The sequence below is a fragment of the Lutjanus erythropterus genome, chromosome 6, assembly GCF_056507025.1.
Source record: "Lutjanus erythropterus isolate fLutEry1 chromosome 6, fLutEry1.hap2, whole genome shotgun sequence".
NCBI classification, from domain to species: Eukaryota; Metazoa; Chordata; class Actinopteri; order Lutjaniformes; family Lutjanidae; genus Lutjanus; species Lutjanus erythropterus.
This window is the reverse complement of record NC_139322.1, coordinates 27,744,598-27,763,558: the sequence shown is the minus strand read 5'-3', so window position 1 is coordinate 27,763,558 and position 18,961 is coordinate 27,744,598. Positions and strand designations below refer to the sequence as shown.

Sequence of the window (18,961 nt, the reverse complement as noted above, 5' to 3'; positions counted from 1 at the left end):
CTACTGGCTAATTGTTTTGGTATAACTCTGAATTAGACCTTGGAAGTACTGTTGTGTGTTTTTGTGGGGTTGAAAAATGATGATGTAACATTTTGGGAGGAAATACCACAACAGAAAGGAGTAGAGACTTGAGAGTACTGCCAGAGAGTTCAGAATTTGGATGTACTTGTCACGGTAAAGTCTGTACACAGTGGTAAAGATGATCCAGGTGAGGATCAGCAGGAGCAGGCAGAAGGTTATTGCTTTGGCCTCATTGTAATTTTTTGGAAGGTCTTTTCCCATGTAGGAGAAAATGAAGCAAAGGGAGCACAAAAATAAAACCAAAACCACTGAAGCAGAGGAACCTGTGATATTAACGTCACAACTAAGTATGATTTTGTCTGGGTACCAAACTGTTTCATTGTAGGGCTTGGGTGGGGCATAAGAATAGCTGATAACAAACAAGAGTGCCTGAGTGACAAAGGCTGCAGTGATGACCAGCCATTGTCCGTGATATTTCATCCACCAACTGTGGAGCTTGGGGAACTTGGCAGCTATTTTGAAAATGCAAACAATTTGAAAAGAACGCACAACAAAACATGCTAGACAGACAGTGTAGAACAGAAGAAATGGTAAAATCCTTAAGATACAAAAGGAAATTGTTGGTTTATCAAAGTAAAAGAACACACTAAGACTACATAGACTGTGGCAGCCCAGAATTAGGAAGCACATTGGTCCCCCAGCAGATCTGACAATAGGTGTGTTGTAGTTGATGGCAAAGAGGACAGACATGGCTAGTGTGAGACCCACCAAGGCAGAGGCCCCCACCATGATCAGTATAGCCCCAAAATCTGTGAATGGGATGTACTCCACCTCTCGCAGATTGCATGATGTACTTCCTTGTGTAGACCATTCTGTCTCCTTACAGTCGATGCAGTTGTAGGCATCCTCTGTTTTAGACAAAAGAAGCACAGATTGTCAATAAAGTTTGGATCAACTGAAAAATTCTAATTGGCAAGTGGAGTGAATCCTCTTAGCCATGCATAATGCTTAACTGGAGTCTTAAATTAGCTCCTACCAAGTTAAGCATGTTTTTTTTTATCTTATCTTCCAATCTTTTACTCATTTTCTTCCAATGATTTATTTTAATTTACCTGTGCTGTTGATATAAGTTCCATTTGGACAAATTTCACAAGTGAAGCAGCATTTATGGATTCCATCTTGGTTTTTTGAATATCCCTCAGGACATTCTGGGGAACACAGTGAAATAGGCACCTGTACAAGACAATTATTTAGCAATGAATCAAATACTCCCTATAAGATAGTCCTGATGTTGTTTTTTGACCCTGTCATAGCCATTACTAAACCAAATATACATATCTCTGGACACATGTACAAAGTATTTCTCATCACCATGTGTTGATATAGTATTATAATACCCATTATACTTAACATATTATAATAAAGAAGGAACTTCTTACTTCTCCTTTCGTGTACCATTGAATCTGGCTGTTGTTGATGAAGAAGTTGACTGATGGGAGAAATGTATAGAAGCCAACCTTCTCTGCATCACCATCGTGGTTCCAGAAAACTATAGAATAGGATCCGAACCGGGGGTCACCATGTACATCAAACTGAATGCTCTGGTTTAAAAGTGTGAAGTTTGATTTCTTCAGCTCTGCTAGAACCTGATGTACACAAAGGTTAGATAACCATTACTTGTTTGTGTTGCAGTGTGTATGATACACAGTCATGTAGTGGTGAATTTGTAGATTGCAAACACCTTATCCTACTCTCCACTTCCAGGCGTGTAGGAGACACGAATCTTATGGTACGAATCTCATGCAAAAAGCAAAAGGCCAGTGTTTTGGATCACTGTAGAAACATGGTGGTGAAACATGCTGGCTCTGTGGAAGAGGACCTGTGCCCTCTGTAGATATAAACAGCTCATTCTAAGGTAATGTAAACAAAATTATACTTATTTTCAGGTGATTATAAACTAATGAAACCATACATATGAATATTATATTCCATTTCTACTATATTCTGCCAATAGAACCCCTTAAACTTTACATATAGGACCTTTAAATGTAATTGGAGTGTGTGGATAAATTGTCAGATTTCAACCCATATGTGTTCTATCTAGTGTACGACAAGTATAAGCTTTGAAGGTTTTGTTCGTGTCAGTTATTTATTTATTCTTATTTCTTTTTTGGTATTGTGGATCACCTGTTCATGTCCTGTTTGCATCAGCTACATGAAATAAATCACACTAGGTTGCCTTCAAATCTGCCAGAAATACAAAAGAGCAAAATTCAAATACTCAGAGCAAATTGAAAACACTCTAAAATTATTTGCATACTTACCATGTATGGATACACTGTAGTATTGCCATTACATCTGCCAGCTTCACATTGCAAGACATGGTGTAAGGCATGAGCGATGGCGTATACAGCAGAGTAAACAGGAAAAGAGAACGATGGGTCTGCATCAATGACATCCTGTGCACTCTGGTCACTGCAGTTGCAAACCTGATTGCAAAACGTCTGTTGCTCTGCATTTTCATAATGAGTCTGCCTTTTGGAAGCATAAATAAAGTCACTGAAACCAGGTATTGTCACTACTGGCTGAGACACCCCAAGTACAGTTCCAATATTTCTGATTCCTTCCTTCTTGAGGAGCTGTGGGTTTAAGGACCAGGCGTCCCCTGCTATCCACACCTTGTTTGTGATATTCAGTTGTATTGCTGAATCAATGAGTTCTTCAGCAACCATTTCAGCAGCAAAAACAATAATAATGTGTGTCTTTTGTGCCTCTATCTGTTTGAACATTTTCGCATAATTTGTATTGTCACTGAGTCCTTTGGTGTACGCCAGGCAGATTTCAGTGTCCTTAATCATCTTTCTGAACAATTCCAGTCCATCAGTGCCAAAATCATTGTCGCTGTTTAGGAAAGCAACCCAGCGCCAGTTGAAGTGTTGCACAATGCTAATAATCACTTCTATGATGTCTTTATTGGGATGCACTGTTCGTAGGAAAGAGGGATATTTTGCTTTTTTTGAAAAGACAGAAGTTGAACATCCATAATTGACCTGTTAAAATAGTAATAGTGAATTTCACAATTTTTGGTGAAAATAAATAATGAAACCTCTTACAACTGAAAGAAATGATAATCCCATATACATTATACTGTATTTATATAGAACTGAAAAGCTTACCATTGGAATGAGATCCACCATGAAAAATGGGGCCACAGTCAGGGCCTCAGTGCTTGTAAAAGGGCCGACCACAGCTATCATTTTGGACATTTTGGACAGATTCCTGTGTGGTTCACCCCAGGGTTGGATCGAGCCATTGACTGAGATGAGGTTTAAAATATCTGGAAAATTATGTGTATCTGAGCAGTGGTCAAATATTTCATAGCCGAGAGACACATTTGGTAGGAGTTTGGTAGAGTTATTGATTTCCTCTACAGAGAATCTCATCAACTGAAGTCTCCGATAATTTGAAAGAACGAAGGGTTGACTGTGGACAAAGAAAGGACAACAGGAGGAACTTCTTATCTACAGGTTTTCCCTCAGTGCTTTAAGCATTGATATTTGTAAAGGCTGAAATATCATTATCATTCTTGTGACACCTATACAGTCATGGATGTTACAAAGGAGAATTCATTGAATAAGGACTGAGGTCAAACATAATGGTATATCCTGCTTTGACAATGTAGCAATTAATTAGATTGATTTAAATTCTATATTATATTTATGTTCTCAGTTTCATCTTGAGAAAGCATCAAGCAAGTTTTAAACTCACCTGGAACAGCTGATGGCCTCTGGTCTGTCATAATAGACAGGATCACTGGCATGATGAATATCAAAAAGTCCACCTATCAAATAATCTCCTTGCAGCTGAAACTCTGAGGCTGAGACGGTGCACAGAGCCAAGGCACATAGAAAACTTCCCAGGAGACACAGAAAAGCAAAACAGTGTTTCATTGTTGTAGTTGTTGTGTACCAACCTGATATGAACTCTAATGGGATTAGTCTCTGCCTTTAGTAGGTGATGGTGACACTGGTGATGGAGAAACCTCAGTGATCATTTCCATGCACGTGGGAGCGCATGAAGTATGATAAATACATACATATACAAGGTTGGAGGAGAATTCACAAATCAGTATGCAAAAACACTTAAATTGCTGCACGTCTGCTGTCTTCCTGTGATGATTACACACAGAGTTTAGCAGTTGTCATGAGAAAGCAAGTTTAATGCTGCTACTATTAATAAATCTGCTAATACAGCTAAACAATACAGCAAAAATACTTTCAGTGAAAACAACAAATGCACTTTAATTTTTCAGTTCACTTAAGTTGTGCCGAAATAAGAATGACAAAACAACCAACAACAAACAAAACAAAATAAAGCTATATGTTCAAAATATTGTGGACAGGTTCAAACATTGGGCATGCTCGGCTCCATACCATCCCCTGCTTTCAATGATTAACATGAAGTTTTCCAAAAGTAGGTAAAATGTCAAAGAGTTGGTGTATTATAAGAATAGTTGGGCATAGCATTTTTTCGTTTAAAACGCTAACCAGTTTCGACCTGTGGATATCACGGTGCAGAAACATTGAATCCATCGGGTAAAGGTAAACACACTGCACACAAATAATAAAAGTGGTGAAATAATGAAATTAAATGAAAACTATCGCTACGAATCGCATGATGTTATGCTGTCCAATCAGCAGGTGCAATGGCCTAAACAAAATGTTTATAAAAGAGACGTTATAACTTAGTTATAAATTCAGAATAGGATCTGCTAAGGCATCAAATTAAAAAATATCTAACAGTTTTTCCACTGCAACATTTTTTTTTCAAATGGTCACCAACTCAGACTATTCAAGACATTGCCTTCTTTCACCCTCAGAACTCTGTCATTGCATGCATGATGCTCAGCAAAGTGCCTTTCCTTGATACACAATTTTTATAATAATTAAAACACCTTGAAGCTGTAACCAACAGCCCTTGGTGTTGCTGGAAATGTTTCATAAAGTTTGCATAGTTAAATGGCTAAATTAAATTAACTGAACCCAGAATCTTTGGTTTAAGCTGAAAGGCCACATCCTCTGAAAAATGATCCCTGCATAATTGAACATTAGACCACACAGGTAATGTGATATAAGAAAATGTGCTGTCACTCAGCAGATGAAAGTGATAAATGGCCAGGACTCTCACCAGAATTTGAATTCAGGCAACCTGCTGGTGGAAGGACGGAACTCATTGTTCTGGTTGGCAGGAAGGGATAGGCCTTCATCAAGTGAGACAGACTGAGACATAGTGTAGTTAATAAAAAAAGGTAAATCAGCAATAAGCTTTAATCATGACTCAGTAGCATGACTCACTTAGGACTACAAAACAATGTCTCATAAAAGCATAAATATATGTTTTAATTTACTAAAAAAAATGATATTAGACTGGAAAATGTTCACAATCTATACTAGTAATTTATGTCATTAAATGTATTGCTGAAAAATCCTACCTGGTCCATGTCCAGGGGCCCAAGGGGTCCCTGAGCCAGAGCCTCTGCATGAAGTCGCTCTTACAAACTTTGCCAAAAGCCTTAGTCATGATTAATTTAGGCTCATAAAGTCTTCCTCTCTTTGTTATATACCATAACTTGCCGTCAGGGTTTTTTACACTTTGTTTTTAATATTAGAGATGGTTTCAACTTATCTCTTAACTTGTGTTTGAGGGCTGTGTGTTTTGTTAATGTGCTGTTGGCTTTAATTGAGTGTACCTACGCAGTACTTCCTGTGTTGTTGAGTTACATATCTAGTTGTTGTGCTGTTAGCATTTAGAGTTCCTGTGCTGTAAATCCTCTCGAGATGCAGGTAAATGCATCCTGATACCTCACTTGTTTAAGTGTGTGCTCCATGTACTGAGGTTAAGAGTAGCAGCTCTTGTTCGATTTCCAGCCTGCAGCCCTTTGCTGCATGTCACACCCACTCTTTCTTTCCTGTGCATATTTTTGTTATCAAGGCCCAAGCTAAAAAGCCCCCAGCATATTTTAAAAAAAACAGTGCATATTATAAAAACCACACATACACCATTTCCCACAGATAAACTGGTATTTATAAAAGACAAATGTGTGGTGAGAATGTGTGCACCTTACACATACTTCAGACCATGTGTCGATTGTTTTCTAGAGCCAGCTTCAGTTTATATGATAAGGTTAAGGCTAGATATAAAGTCAGAGATATTGTTGAGGCTTTATGCCACCTGCCTTGTTTGCATTATAATTTTGCTGTCTACACAGCAGTCTGTGAAATTTCAATCAGAGGTGCATTCATGTGCTTAATTTTAAATAATGTTTATGAGTGATCCATTTTATTATTCTTTTTATTTACACTGAAACCTCTATTTTACTGTTAATGAGAGACTTGGCCCACTGGCCCACTTGGATTTTATGCTCCCAACCTTTCATAGGATCCATGAGAAATTGAGGGATCAAAATTAGCATCAGCCACCAGCCAAATGCAGATAAAATATGAGTTAAAAACCTCAAAGACAGGGGGCCTCCCCAAGACATTCTCATTCTAACTGCAAATTTGGATTTACCATGTCTGTCTGGCAGTCTCCCTTCCACTTGATCCATCTCACCACTAGATGGTGATCAGTTGATAGCTTTCCTCCTGTCTTTACCTTAGTGTCAGGTGTACATGACTGCAGATCTGATAATATGAATCTAATTTTTTAGCCAATCCATGACGAGCACAGAAGTTCAGTAACAAAGCACATCTCCACATGCACTTGGCAGGTAGCTTTCATTTATAAGGTATGGATTTGATGTGAATTAAATGTTGAATTTATGGCTGAGCAAAGTTGTGGACACAAACCCCACAAAATTTGAACCTTTACAAAATCTGCACAAAAGCCTTAATGTCCTCCTTCATAATAGTAAGCTCAATACAAAAAATGCCCCCCATGCAGAATCTGGCCTAAAGCTGTAACACATATGACATATATATTCACTTCCAAGCTTTGTTTCAGCACAGTTTTAGAGATACCTCCACCTAACAAACAAATATTGACATTTGAGGATACCGTCATGTGGTAAGTGTTACCACAATCTCAAAAACAACAAACAAAAACAAAAAACAAAAAACAGCTGAGCAGAGAGGGACACACACACACACACACACACACACACACACACACACACACACACACATACACAAACCAATTTCATATCTTTCTTGAATCATTCTTACTATTAGGCTGTAAACTGCAGGAAATATACACATTAATATTTGGAGTTGTGCAGAGATAGATTTAACTTTATGCAAGTTATCGTTTAAAGTTGTGAGGGTGTAAACAACACGTAATCTTGTAAAAGGTTAATATGTCCACTTAAAGTATGGTTTACATGGAATGAAATTGAATTTCTTTGGAGTTAGTTATTGAGTTAGTTTCTTGAGTGTAATTATATTTCTGACCTGATAGTATTCATGAACTGATGAGTTGTTCAGTCTCGTAGAAGTTCTGGTTTTGAAATAACTGAGTGCAGAGATTTACTATTCTCACTAAGAATTCATTTTTCATGGGTAAAGTGTGGATGATTCAGTAGTCTAGTAAAGCAAGAAAGTCTTTGCATGAAGAAACATGCAAATGTATCAAATATAATGTATCAAGGGGGATCAGATAAGAAAACGAGCAGGAGCAATGGCAACAGGCTGCATGCATGCTCGGCACATGCACACTTGATTTGACAAAATAAGTGTTCAGATTATTTGAATGGAAACCGTATCACACAAATGATTGTATATGGAGGAGTGGTGAGGATGACTTCTTCCTTCAGTCTCACAGCCTGAAGGAAGAAGCTGTGCTGTAGTCTGGTGGTACGGCGTCAGATACTTCTGTATCTCTTGCTTGATGGCAGTATGGTGAACAGGCTGTGACTGTGATGGGTTTTGTCAGACACCTCACCCCCTCTTATTGCTTATTCATTTATACCTCATTAAAACAAACAATCAAAAACATACTTTAGATTAGATCAATTTATAACTCTAGGAAAAACATGATGATGATTTCTTCACCATTTCTAAATTGCCAAATTACTAGAATTGCGTTGAAAATATTCAGGAGGCACATCAGTTCTTCATTTCTGTAGAGACACATTAACTGGAAGCTATTACCAGTGTTGTGCAAGTTCACACAGAAAAAGAGCTATATCAATCAATGATGTCATACTAAGCGGTACATGATATTCATGCTTTAATGTATGTCCCAGGATTATTCATATCTATAATTATTAATGACAATTCACAATGATTTGAGAACATTTTACACTACAGCAGAAAGCAAACTTGAATGCTAACATACTATTGAAATTTCCAACTGGGAACTTGAAATTCTGACTTTCCAGGACAAATTGAATGCCCCATAATACATAGAACTGCAGGGAGATGAGGAGGGAGACAAGACAGAGGAGAAGAGCAAATATAATACAGATTTATTAGTCTATCACTGTAACACATTCTCCACTCTTTAGAGTAATTCATACACATCAGGCTTCATGGTCAACCAAAATTTTCACACCATGCTCACATGTTCGCAGGCTTCTCTCACTTCTGTGATCACACTTTTTAATCAGCACATGATGTGAGCACTGTTATCTCTCCCAGGAATGAATATCGCTGATATTGCTCACTTTGCTCATGTTGCTCACATTACTCACATTCACATTTATTAATTGCAAACTGATCCGTTCAGTTCATCAGTCACAAAAATATGAGCATGATCAGTGAAAGCTGCTCTCTTAGTGTGTTCATGCAAAACACTGGCTATTACTGGCTAATTGTTTTGGTATAATTTTGAATGAGACCTTGGAAGTATTGCTTAGTGTTTTTGTTGGGTTGAAAAATGATGATGTAACATTTTGGGAGGAAATAAAACAACACAAAGGAGTAGAGACTTGAGAGTACTGCCAGAGCGTTCAGAGTTTGGATATACTTGCCACGGTAAAGTCTGTATACAGTGGCAAAGATGATCCAAGTGAAGATTAGCAAGAGCAGGCAGAAGGTTATTGCTTTGGCCTCATTGTAATTTTTTGGGAGGTCTTTTCCCATGTAGGAGAAAATAAAGCAAAGGGAGCACAAAGACAAAATTAAAACCACTGAAGCAGAGAATGCTGTGATATTAACGTCACAACTAAGTATGATTTTGTCTGGGTACCAAACTGTTTCATTGTAGGGCTTGGGTGGGGCATAAGAATAGCTGATAACAAACAAGAGTGCCTGAGTAACAAAAGCCACAGTAATGACCAGCCATTGTACATGATATTTCATCCACCAACTGTGGAGCTTGGGGAACTCGGCAGCTATTTTGAAAATGCAAACAATTTGAAAAGAACGCACAACAAAACATGCTAGACAGACAGTGTAGAACAGAAGAAATGGCAAGATTTTTAAGATACAAAAGGAAATTGTTGGTTTATCAAAGTAAAAGAACACACTAAGACTGCACAGACTGTGGCAGCCCAAAATTAGGAAGCACATTGGTCCCCCAGCAGATCTGACAACAGGTGTGTTGTAGTTGATGGCAAAGAGGACAGACATGGCTAGTGTGAGACCCACAAAGGCAGAGGCCCCCACCATGATCACTATAGCCCCACTGTTTGTGAATGGGATGTACTCCACCTCTCGCAGATTGCATGATGTACTTCCTTGTGTAGACCATTCTGTCTCCTTACAGTCGATGCATTTGTAGGCATCCTCTGTTTTAGACAAAAGAAGGACAGATTGTCAATAAAGGTTAAACTTTTGAAAGAGTATCATACTGGTGGGGAATCAGTGTTGCACATTTCATCTTTATATTGTATGTTAATTTAAACTTGCTTTAATCTTAACAGTATTAACTTACAACCCGATTTAAAAAAAGCTGGGACATTGTGGACATCATAAATAAAATGCCTCCATCCAGACGTCTTTCAGAGATGTCCCTGCTTATTTCAGCAAGACAATGCTATGATGCATTCCGCATGTATTACAATAGCATTGCTTCATAATAAAGGAGTTCAGGTACTAGACGGGCCAGGCTGTAGTTCAAACCTCTCTCCCATTAAAAGTGTTAGAATCTGGACCGTTGAGTACTTGAAGTCAAATATCAAGCAAGAATGGGAAAGAATTTTGAGTTAAACTTCAACAATTAGTGGCCTCAGTTTCCAAATGCTTACTGAGTGTTGCTAAAAGGAAAGGTGATGTACCACAGTGACAAACCTGTCCCAACGTTTTTGTAACATGTTGCAGGCATCAAATTCAGAATGAGTGTATATTTACAAAAACAATAATGTTAATCAGTTTAAGTATTAAATATCTTGCCACTGTCTTCAATTGAAAATAGTAAAAAAAAAAAAAAGTTTTTGCAAATCATTGCATTTTGTTCTTATTTACATTATATACACAATGCCTCAACTTTTTTGGAAGTGGGGTTGTATTTTACAGGCAGCTTTAACAGGACATGGCGTAATAATCAGCTTTTAGTCAATAAACTCTGGATTAATTGGCATGTTCAGTCGTCAGAATGGAAATGGAAACCTATATGTGTGTCCGTTTGACTGTTCCTCCCTCTCTGCCATGGAAAAAGGTTTAGCAGAGTTTGATGTAATCTCCTATCAAGGAAAGAATGGCAGTACTGCTTTTATTCATTTTATTCCTTTCATGTATGATAATATACCTGTGTGGTTGATGTAAGTTCCATTTGGACAGATTTCACAATTGAAGCAGCATTTGTGGATTCCATTTTGTTTTTTTGCATATCCTCCAGGACATTCTGGGGAACACAGTGAAGTAGGCACCTGTACAAGACAATTATTTAACACACAAAATGAAGTGAAGTAAGTGAAGCAAAAACAAAAGTAAAAACAAAAGAATATAAAGTCTTTGTGCTGTAAAAAAGAGGACAACATTGTATTAAAATTATAAACAGGTTTTGTACAATGGAATCATCCTAACACACACTTTAGATTTAGATGCAAGCTCGAGCTGCACAGCAATCACACGTGACATGCCTTACTCCCTGTAGTACAAAGCAAACGCACCCCTCCAATCTGGCAGCCTAGATAAACTGCTAAACTTCCCATCTCTCCTTCTGCCTGTCAAGGCCATTGCTGCTTTGCATTAGCATAACTGCCTGCTCATTCAGCCCCTCCACCACCCCAGCATCTACCTGCAGGCTCCAACAGGGTCCAAGATATTTGTTCATCACTCCTCTATATATCTATGTAAACATAATCTGTGAGGAGTGATGAGATCAGAGCCTAGACACCAAACTCTAACTATGTTCTGCTGCTGCAATAAACATTCTTAAACGTGAGTTGTCTGACTGGATTATAATTAAGAAAAAACAACTTACCTCTCCCTTTGTGTACCACTGAATTTTGCTACTGTTGATGGAAAAATTGACCCTTGGGTGAAAATGATAGAAGCCGACCTCCTCTGCATCACCACTGTGGTTCCAGAAAACTATAGAGAAGGATCCATACTTGGGGTCACCATTCTCATCAAACTGAATCCTGTGATTTAAAAGTGTAAAGTTTGACTTCTTCAGCTCTGCCAGAACCTGATGTGGGGGGAAAAAAATTCAGATGACCATTACTTGTTCACAGTCAGAAAAAAAAAAGAAGCAAATTTAGATACTCAATTTGTTTGCATACTTACCATGTGTGGGTACACTGTAATATTACCATTACATCTGCCAGTTCCGCATTGCAAGGCATTATGTAAGGCATGAGCGATGGCGTATACAGCAGAATAAACAGGAAAAGAAAAGGATGGGTCCACATCAAGGATTTCTTCTGCGCTCTGGTTGCTGTAGTTGCAAACCTGATTACACAACATAGCTTTTTCTCCACTTTCCCAATGATTCTGACCTTTAGTCGCATAGATAAAATCTCTGAAACCAGGTATTATTTCTACTGGCTGAGACACCCCAACTACAGTTCCAATATTTTGGATTCCATTCTCCTTGGGGAGCCTCTCATTTAAGGACCATCCCTCATCTGCTATCCACACCTTGTTTGTGACATTCAGTTGTATTGCTGACTGAATAAGAGCTTCAGCAGACAACATTGAGGCAAAAACAATAATGATGTGTACTTTCTGTGTCTCGATCTGTTTGAACATTTGGGAGTAATTTGTGTTCATGCTGAAATCTTTGGTGTACGCCAGGCAAATCTCTGTATCTTTAATCCTCTTTATGAACAGTTCCCGTCCATCAGTGCCAAAATCATTGTCACTGCTGAGAAGAGCAACCCAGCGCCAGTTGAAGTGCTGCAAAATGTTAACAATCACTTCTATGGTGTCTTTATTAGGATGCACCGTTCGTAGGAAAGAGGGGAACTTCACTTTGTTTGAAAAGATAGAAGTAGTAGCTCCATAACTGACCTGTGAGTAGAGTAATAGAGAAATCAATTATTTTCAGTAACAATAAATTCTCATGTGCAACGCTGACACCCATTTCAGCTAAAACAATTAGACTGATAACAATTAGTTGTATATTGACATAAGTTTGCTTTCACTTGGTGAAGAAACAAAATTAGCAACTTTACCATAGGAATGAGATCCACCATGAACAATGGGGCCACAGTCAGCGCCTGAGTGCTTGTAAAAGGGCCGACCACAGCTATCACTTTGGACATTTTGGACAGATTCCTGTGTGGTTCACCCCAAGGTTCAATTAAGTTATTGACTGAGATGAGGTTTAAAATACCTGGAAAATTCTTTGTATCTGAGCAGTGGTCAAATATTTCATAGCCGAGAGATACATTTGGCAGGAGTTTGGTAGAGTTATTGATTTCCTCTACAGAGAATCTCATCAATTGAAACTTTCGATAATTTTGGAGAAGGAAGGGTTGACTGAGGACGGAGAAAGGACAACAGGACAGAAGGATTAAATCTCAAGAGTTTGAAGTTTTGCCTCAGTGCTCAGCTTTACTGCTTGTGAAGGTTTCAATAACATTATCATTCTTGGGACCTCTGTACAGATGTACAGATGTTACAAAACAGCTCTCAAAGAACAAGGCCTGAGGTCAGACTTAACAAAACACAGCAACTCTGAATGAATAATGGGGTAAATGAGCTATTATATAGTTATTGGTCTCATGTTTGTAGCAAAAGTCTTGAATGTCTAAAATACACCTGTGATAATAGCTGTTGTTCATTAGTTTAATTTAGTTTAATTCTTTTTAAATTTTCACAATTTATTGTGAAACTTACCTGGAGCAGTTGATTGCTTCTGGTCTGTCATTGTAAAAATGGGCACCAACATGATGAATATCAAAAAGTCCACCTATCAAATAATCTCCTTCCAGCTGAAACTCTGAGGCTGAAACAGTGCATTGAACCAAGGCACATAGAAAAGTTCCCAGGAGACACAGAGAAGCAAGAAAATGTTGCATTTTTGTAGTTACCATTTACCAATCTACCTTTGCCATTTGTAAGTTATGAGACACTGCTGATGGTTAAGTCGCCGTGGTCCTTTCCAAACACGTGGCAATGAAAATACATAACCTTAAAATGGTTGGAGGAGAATTCACAAATCAGTATGCAAAAGCTGCTCCCACACAGACACCCTGTGCAGAGGATTTAACAACTTTGAGCAAGCTAGTTTGATGCCTCAACCATGAATAAGTCTTAAGACTTAGTCTTTTTTAAACAATATAAAAGTTCCCTCATCAAAAATGACAAATTCACTTTAGTTTTTAAATTTACTGTGACAGATATGAGAATAACAAAAAAAACTAATGAAAAACCTAGAAAACATTTATATATGTTAAAAAAAATCTAGAAGACACGTTCCTTTTGCTACAACATTCCAAGGTATCAAGGTAATTTATTATCATTATACAACACCTGGTTGCGCAATGAAAAGAAGTTTTAGTCCCTGTATATTGAGATATACATACACAACTATACACCCAGGAAATAATTATTTAGTGCATTTTTTTAATGTCATTTTGAATGTAGCATGAAACAGCAGCAATATAATCGTGATGACAATGGCCAGTGTCTCCACTTAAGTTCAACATGTGGGAAATATTGGCCATCAACATTAGGGCTAGGATGATACACTTATATCCCGATAGTCCATAGTATAGTATAATACTTTTAATAATAATAATAATAATAATAATAATAGTATTATAATATTTAGTATTATAATAGGTATTGCGATTTTGAAGTTTTGGGATTCAAAAAGTATTGTAATTCAGTATTCAGTTATTCAGTATTTATTGTGATTTTTGTTTGGTTTTTGAGCACTAGACCATGTGGAAAAAGTCGCATCATGCACTTTGAGAGAGTGTATGTCCTGATTCATGTTATAACACATATAACACTCCACATCACATGGCAGTCAGTCTTTGGGTTTTATTTCAGTGGTCGACCGAAGACTGACCCAGAGATGCTGCCATCCCTACAGCCAAAGTGTTATAACCTTAACTACTGTTCCCTTTCAGTCAGTTCACTCAGTACATCTCATGTAGCATGGGATATTGCAGCTTTGCATGGGCTGACTGAAGACACTTCTGTTGAAGCCTGGAGAGCAGATGACCTGTGGTACATGAGGCCTTGCCTGTCCATCAATACTCTAGTCACCACATGCATGCCTCCATTTCATAGCCACTCTTCACTGAACCTAGCTGTCAACTGGGGCAGACGGGGTTGTACCTCCTGAAGGAGTGACAAAATAGACATATTTTGCTCCTGACACCCTTGCTCAAAAGCTCACAATTTATGGGCATATTAAATGCTAGTGGGTTACATCCTGGCACTTTGAATCATTGCCATGTTGCCAATTGGACCTTTTACACGGATGTCACAGTTGGATGGGGATGAATCACCATTTCCCCTGTTTATAAGAGGAGGTCCCTGCGGATAAGTTGCTGCCATGGCCTCAGCGCCAGCAGACTGATTTTCTCTGCATACTCAGGAAGAAGTGAAATGAAACTTGTATCAAATCAGATGCTCAGGAATGATCAGCCTCTCATGTGACTGAATTAAATGACAATAAATATAAGATAAGAATATAAGAGTAAAACTTAAATTATACTTATAATAAAAAAAATAACAGGGAAAATCCTGAAAAAAATATTCCCTATGAATAAAGAAGGAATCCTCATGTGTGCATAAATTATCCACCACATGAATCATTTTGTCAGATTTCAGAGTCTCCAGGTGATTTCTTTACTCCTCTTGGGGGAGAGACACTTCCACCTGCAATCCATCCACTATTAAAAATAATTAATTTTATTAACTGGCCCACATGATTCACAGATTAACTGCAATCTATCCATCACAGGCCTACAATTAACACAGACTTTTAACTGGTGAATCATAAAACAAATGACAGATGAAACTTGGGAGTGACAAACTTAAATTGAATCTGTTATTTAAGTTTAATCTGTTATTTGTCTCCACTCCAGTATAAAACTCCAATCATGTTGTCATGTATCAGATAAGTCTGACCAGCTTCAGTGTCCAATCAGTAAACAGTGTCCAATAAGGGAGCGTGTTGGCCGGTTAAAAGACTTCTGTGAAGGCTGCTGTCATGTATCCTCACTCATTGCTCTTCTGAGATCCCTCCTCCACCCTCTATCCTCAGAGTCAAAACAAGAGACTTGGCATGGACCGCAAGATAGTGGAACATCCAGTTCGAGCAAGGATGGAGGAGTGAGGAAACGACTTGGGATGTGCCCAGTATCTTGATGTTGGCACAAATGATTAAAGTTCAAAGGTCAAAGTTCAAATTGACTGTTACCTCAACTGCTCCATTCTCATGAACGCGATATCTTAGGAATACCTGGAGAAAATCTCTTCAAGTTTAGTACACATATCCACTTGGACACAAAGATGAACGGATTAGATTTTGGTGATCAAAGGTCAAAGTTCAAAGTCGCTATGACCTCATGTCTGTCCTATTCTTGTGAACACAATGTCTTATAAACACGTTGAGGAAATTTCTTCAAACTTGATGAAAACATCCATTTGGATTTCAGGATGAACTGACTGAAATTTGGAAGCAAAGGTCAAGGTCACAGGAAATATCTATAACTGAATGGCTCTGTAGAAGAAAGTTATGCCATAAATATGACCTCACCAAGTACAGATGAACATGTAAGACCAGGATAGAGTCACAAACAAATACAAACAAATTAAATTAATTCAACCCAGTAGGGTTGTAAGCCACCTCCTCTTACAAATGATCCTTGCACGACTGCACATTTACCACATAGGTAATCTGAAATTTGCAATCTCTGGAGTTGATGAAAGAGATTAATGGCCAGGACTCTCACCAGAATTTGAATTTAGGCAACCAGCTGGTGGAAGGGTGGAACTCAGAACCTGTCCTGACTTCCCACCTACTTGACCTGTGAGCCATGTAAACCATTTACCACTGACACACAATCACACGTGCTACCACTGCAATCCTTCCTCCTATTTTCTTTAAAACTGTTTGCTCATCTGTCCGTTTAAGAACAAGTGGACCTGTTTAAATTCTTATTTGTTTAAGTGATTAATAATTTTCTAGTATTTTGTTACTTTAATCAGTGTTTTGTTACATCTTTACTATTTTGCATCTATTTTTGCATTTGCAATAACCATTGTTATTGTTTGAGTACTTCTATGCATACACTGGGGGTCTGAGGGAAACAGCATTTCAACCACCTGTAGGCTACATATGGCAGAAATGTCAATAAAGTTGACTTTGACTTTGACACAGAACAGAAAAAAGTATAAACAAACAGTATTTACTGAATAGAATATTTTCTATAGAATCTTAAGATAAGTGAATGTTAATATTAACATACCCCAGACTACTAACTACTAACTACCCCAGATTTCTCTGCAGTTTTCATGAGCCAGCTATAGGTGATTGTAGATGAGTTTAGATGTAATGTGAGAGATGTACTTTGTACCAAAACATTGTTTATGATTTCTGCCAAAATTTTTTCAATCTGTGAATGTTTCATAATTGAATGGCTTTAGTCTTTAGAAGACAGACACAGACAGGCTATTAAAAGAATGATCTCACCAAGTACTGATAAGCTTTTAGGATCACACAGGTGTGTTTCAAGCAAATGTAACCAAATTAATTCAAAACCATATCTGCTAAAGGCCACCTTATCTGATCCCTGCAGGACTGAACATTGGACTACACAGTTGATTTGAAGTAAGAAAAAAATTGATTAATTTGATTAAGCGAATCTGATAAATGGCCAGGACTTTCACCGGTATTTGAACCCAGGCAACCTGCTTGGTAGGAAGGGACAGGCCCTTATCATCTGAGACAGACTGAGACATATTGCACTTGATAAAAAAGGTGAATCAGCTTTGAGATTTAACTGTGACTCAGCGTTCAATACAGAAGCAGTAAAATCTGAAAATTGCAGTTAGCTATCAAATTAAGAAAATAAGTTAATCATGACTTTATAATTTACTAGTGCATCCTAATTTTAAGCACCACAGGAGATAATAAATAAATCAGTAATGATGTTTGTGGAAACTAAGCCATACAACTATTTCTAAGGTCCGGCAGCAGTCTAGAATGTAGAGAGCGTCACAGTGAAGCGTTGCCATCATGTGGTGAGATCAGGTTCACACTCACACTCTTTATTGTACTATGAACGAGTTAACTTTATGTGATTTACCATTTAATGTCCTGGCTGTTAAATAATATTTTAAAGTGCCCGTAAATTCCGTAAATTTAAAATATAGTGTTCAATGAATCATATACTTGTATATATTTGAATCCATATGCCAACATTACATTACAATCACATATTGTCTTGGAATTAGATACTCAAGTGCACCTGCTAGTGTTAATTTACTGATGAGTTGTTCAGTATTGCACATATTTATATTCCTAACCAGAGAATTTATTTTTAATATGAGCAGTGTGGATGATTCAATACTTGTCAGACAAGGCCTGTATCTGTAATTCGCATGCCATAATTGGATAAATTATCTGAATTTTTTTATTTTGGGAAATATGCATATGTGCTTTCTTGATTTGAGTTAGACGAGAAGATTTATATCACCTTCTTATCTTTTTTTAAGCATGAGGACACAGCCAACATAAGGAAGCAGGAGGAAACAACCAGCCTGGCTCTCTTCAAAAGGTAAATAAATCTTCCAACCAGTACTTTGAAAGGTCATTAATGAATAAATTATATCTTATTTGTTGTACAAACTTGTGAAAAACAGAAGCTGTAGCTTCATATTTAAATGACACATGATATAGATCTAACTCAACACAAGAAAACAAATGAGTGTTTTTCACAAAATTTAATTATGCTATCATAATAATTGTTACAAACAGAATTCCCCATTAATAATTAAACTTGTCAGCCATATACAGTAAGGCTACTGATCAGAAACTTTAACAAAAGGCTCTGTTTAACAGTAGGGCAGGCATTTTTGTTGTTTTGTTGTTTATTGATATATTCTTCAAAAATAAGCAAACTACAATATAAAAAAAATGCATAAAAACATTATAAAACATTATTTCACAACTCTTGAATGAAAACCAGAAAAGAGACAATGTTTAAATAAATGACAGTGTACAAGAGCAAAGGTATTAGCATCACTTCCTGTAGTGATCTGTCTGTAGCAGCACATTTTTACTGGAAGCTACTTGTACTGTAGTTGCATTTCTTCTGGATGTCAAAAAGCCACTAACAAGATGTACACACAATAACTTTAGGCTGAAGTAAATGACAGGAGATTTAATCCCGTTTAAAAAACTGCTACTGACAAAAGTTCAAAGTTACATTGTGTCTCATGTTAGAACGAACTATGTGCTCTCATGCCTGATGCTGCTCCACCCTCTACTCCTACTAAATTAAAGGGAGTATATGCAGTCTACATCCAATATACATGCATTTGTTTTTGAGCATCTTACGTGACTTATACCAATGACTTAAACAATG

At 37.5% G+C, this 18,961-nt stretch overlaps 2 protein-coding genes across 2 annotated transcripts; both read right to left on the bottom strand.

The window, feature by feature from the left end:
* Window positions 1–3,464, bottom strand: tas1r2.2 (taste receptor, type 1, member 2, tandem duplicate 2). The gene is made up of 5 exons (XM_084720030.1): window positions 3,198–3,464; window positions 2,346–3,071; window positions 1,461–1,667; window positions 1,134–1,254; window positions 1–929 (listed from the first exon to the last, which is right to left on the bottom strand). Exons 1-5 carry the CDS (start codon window positions 3,462–3,464, stop codon window positions 1–3), a joined length of 2,250 nt encoding a protein of 749 aa, XP_084576156.1.
* A 4,912-nt stretch (window positions 3,465–8,376) lies between these two features.
* On the bottom strand, window positions 8,377–13,429 carry LOC146325442 (taste receptor type 1 member 1-like). The gene is made up of 6 exons (XM_084720029.1): window positions 13,248–13,429; window positions 12,581–12,887; window positions 11,691–12,416; window positions 11,386–11,592; window positions 10,708–10,828; window positions 8,377–9,748 (listed from the first exon to the last, which is right to left on the bottom strand). Exons 1-6 carry the CDS (start codon window positions 13,427–13,429, stop codon window positions 8,820–8,822), a joined length of 2,472 nt encoding a protein of 823 aa, XP_084576155.1. The 3' UTR covers window positions 8,377–8,819.
* Between the last annotated feature and the right edge of the window lie 5,532 nt (window positions 13,430–18,961).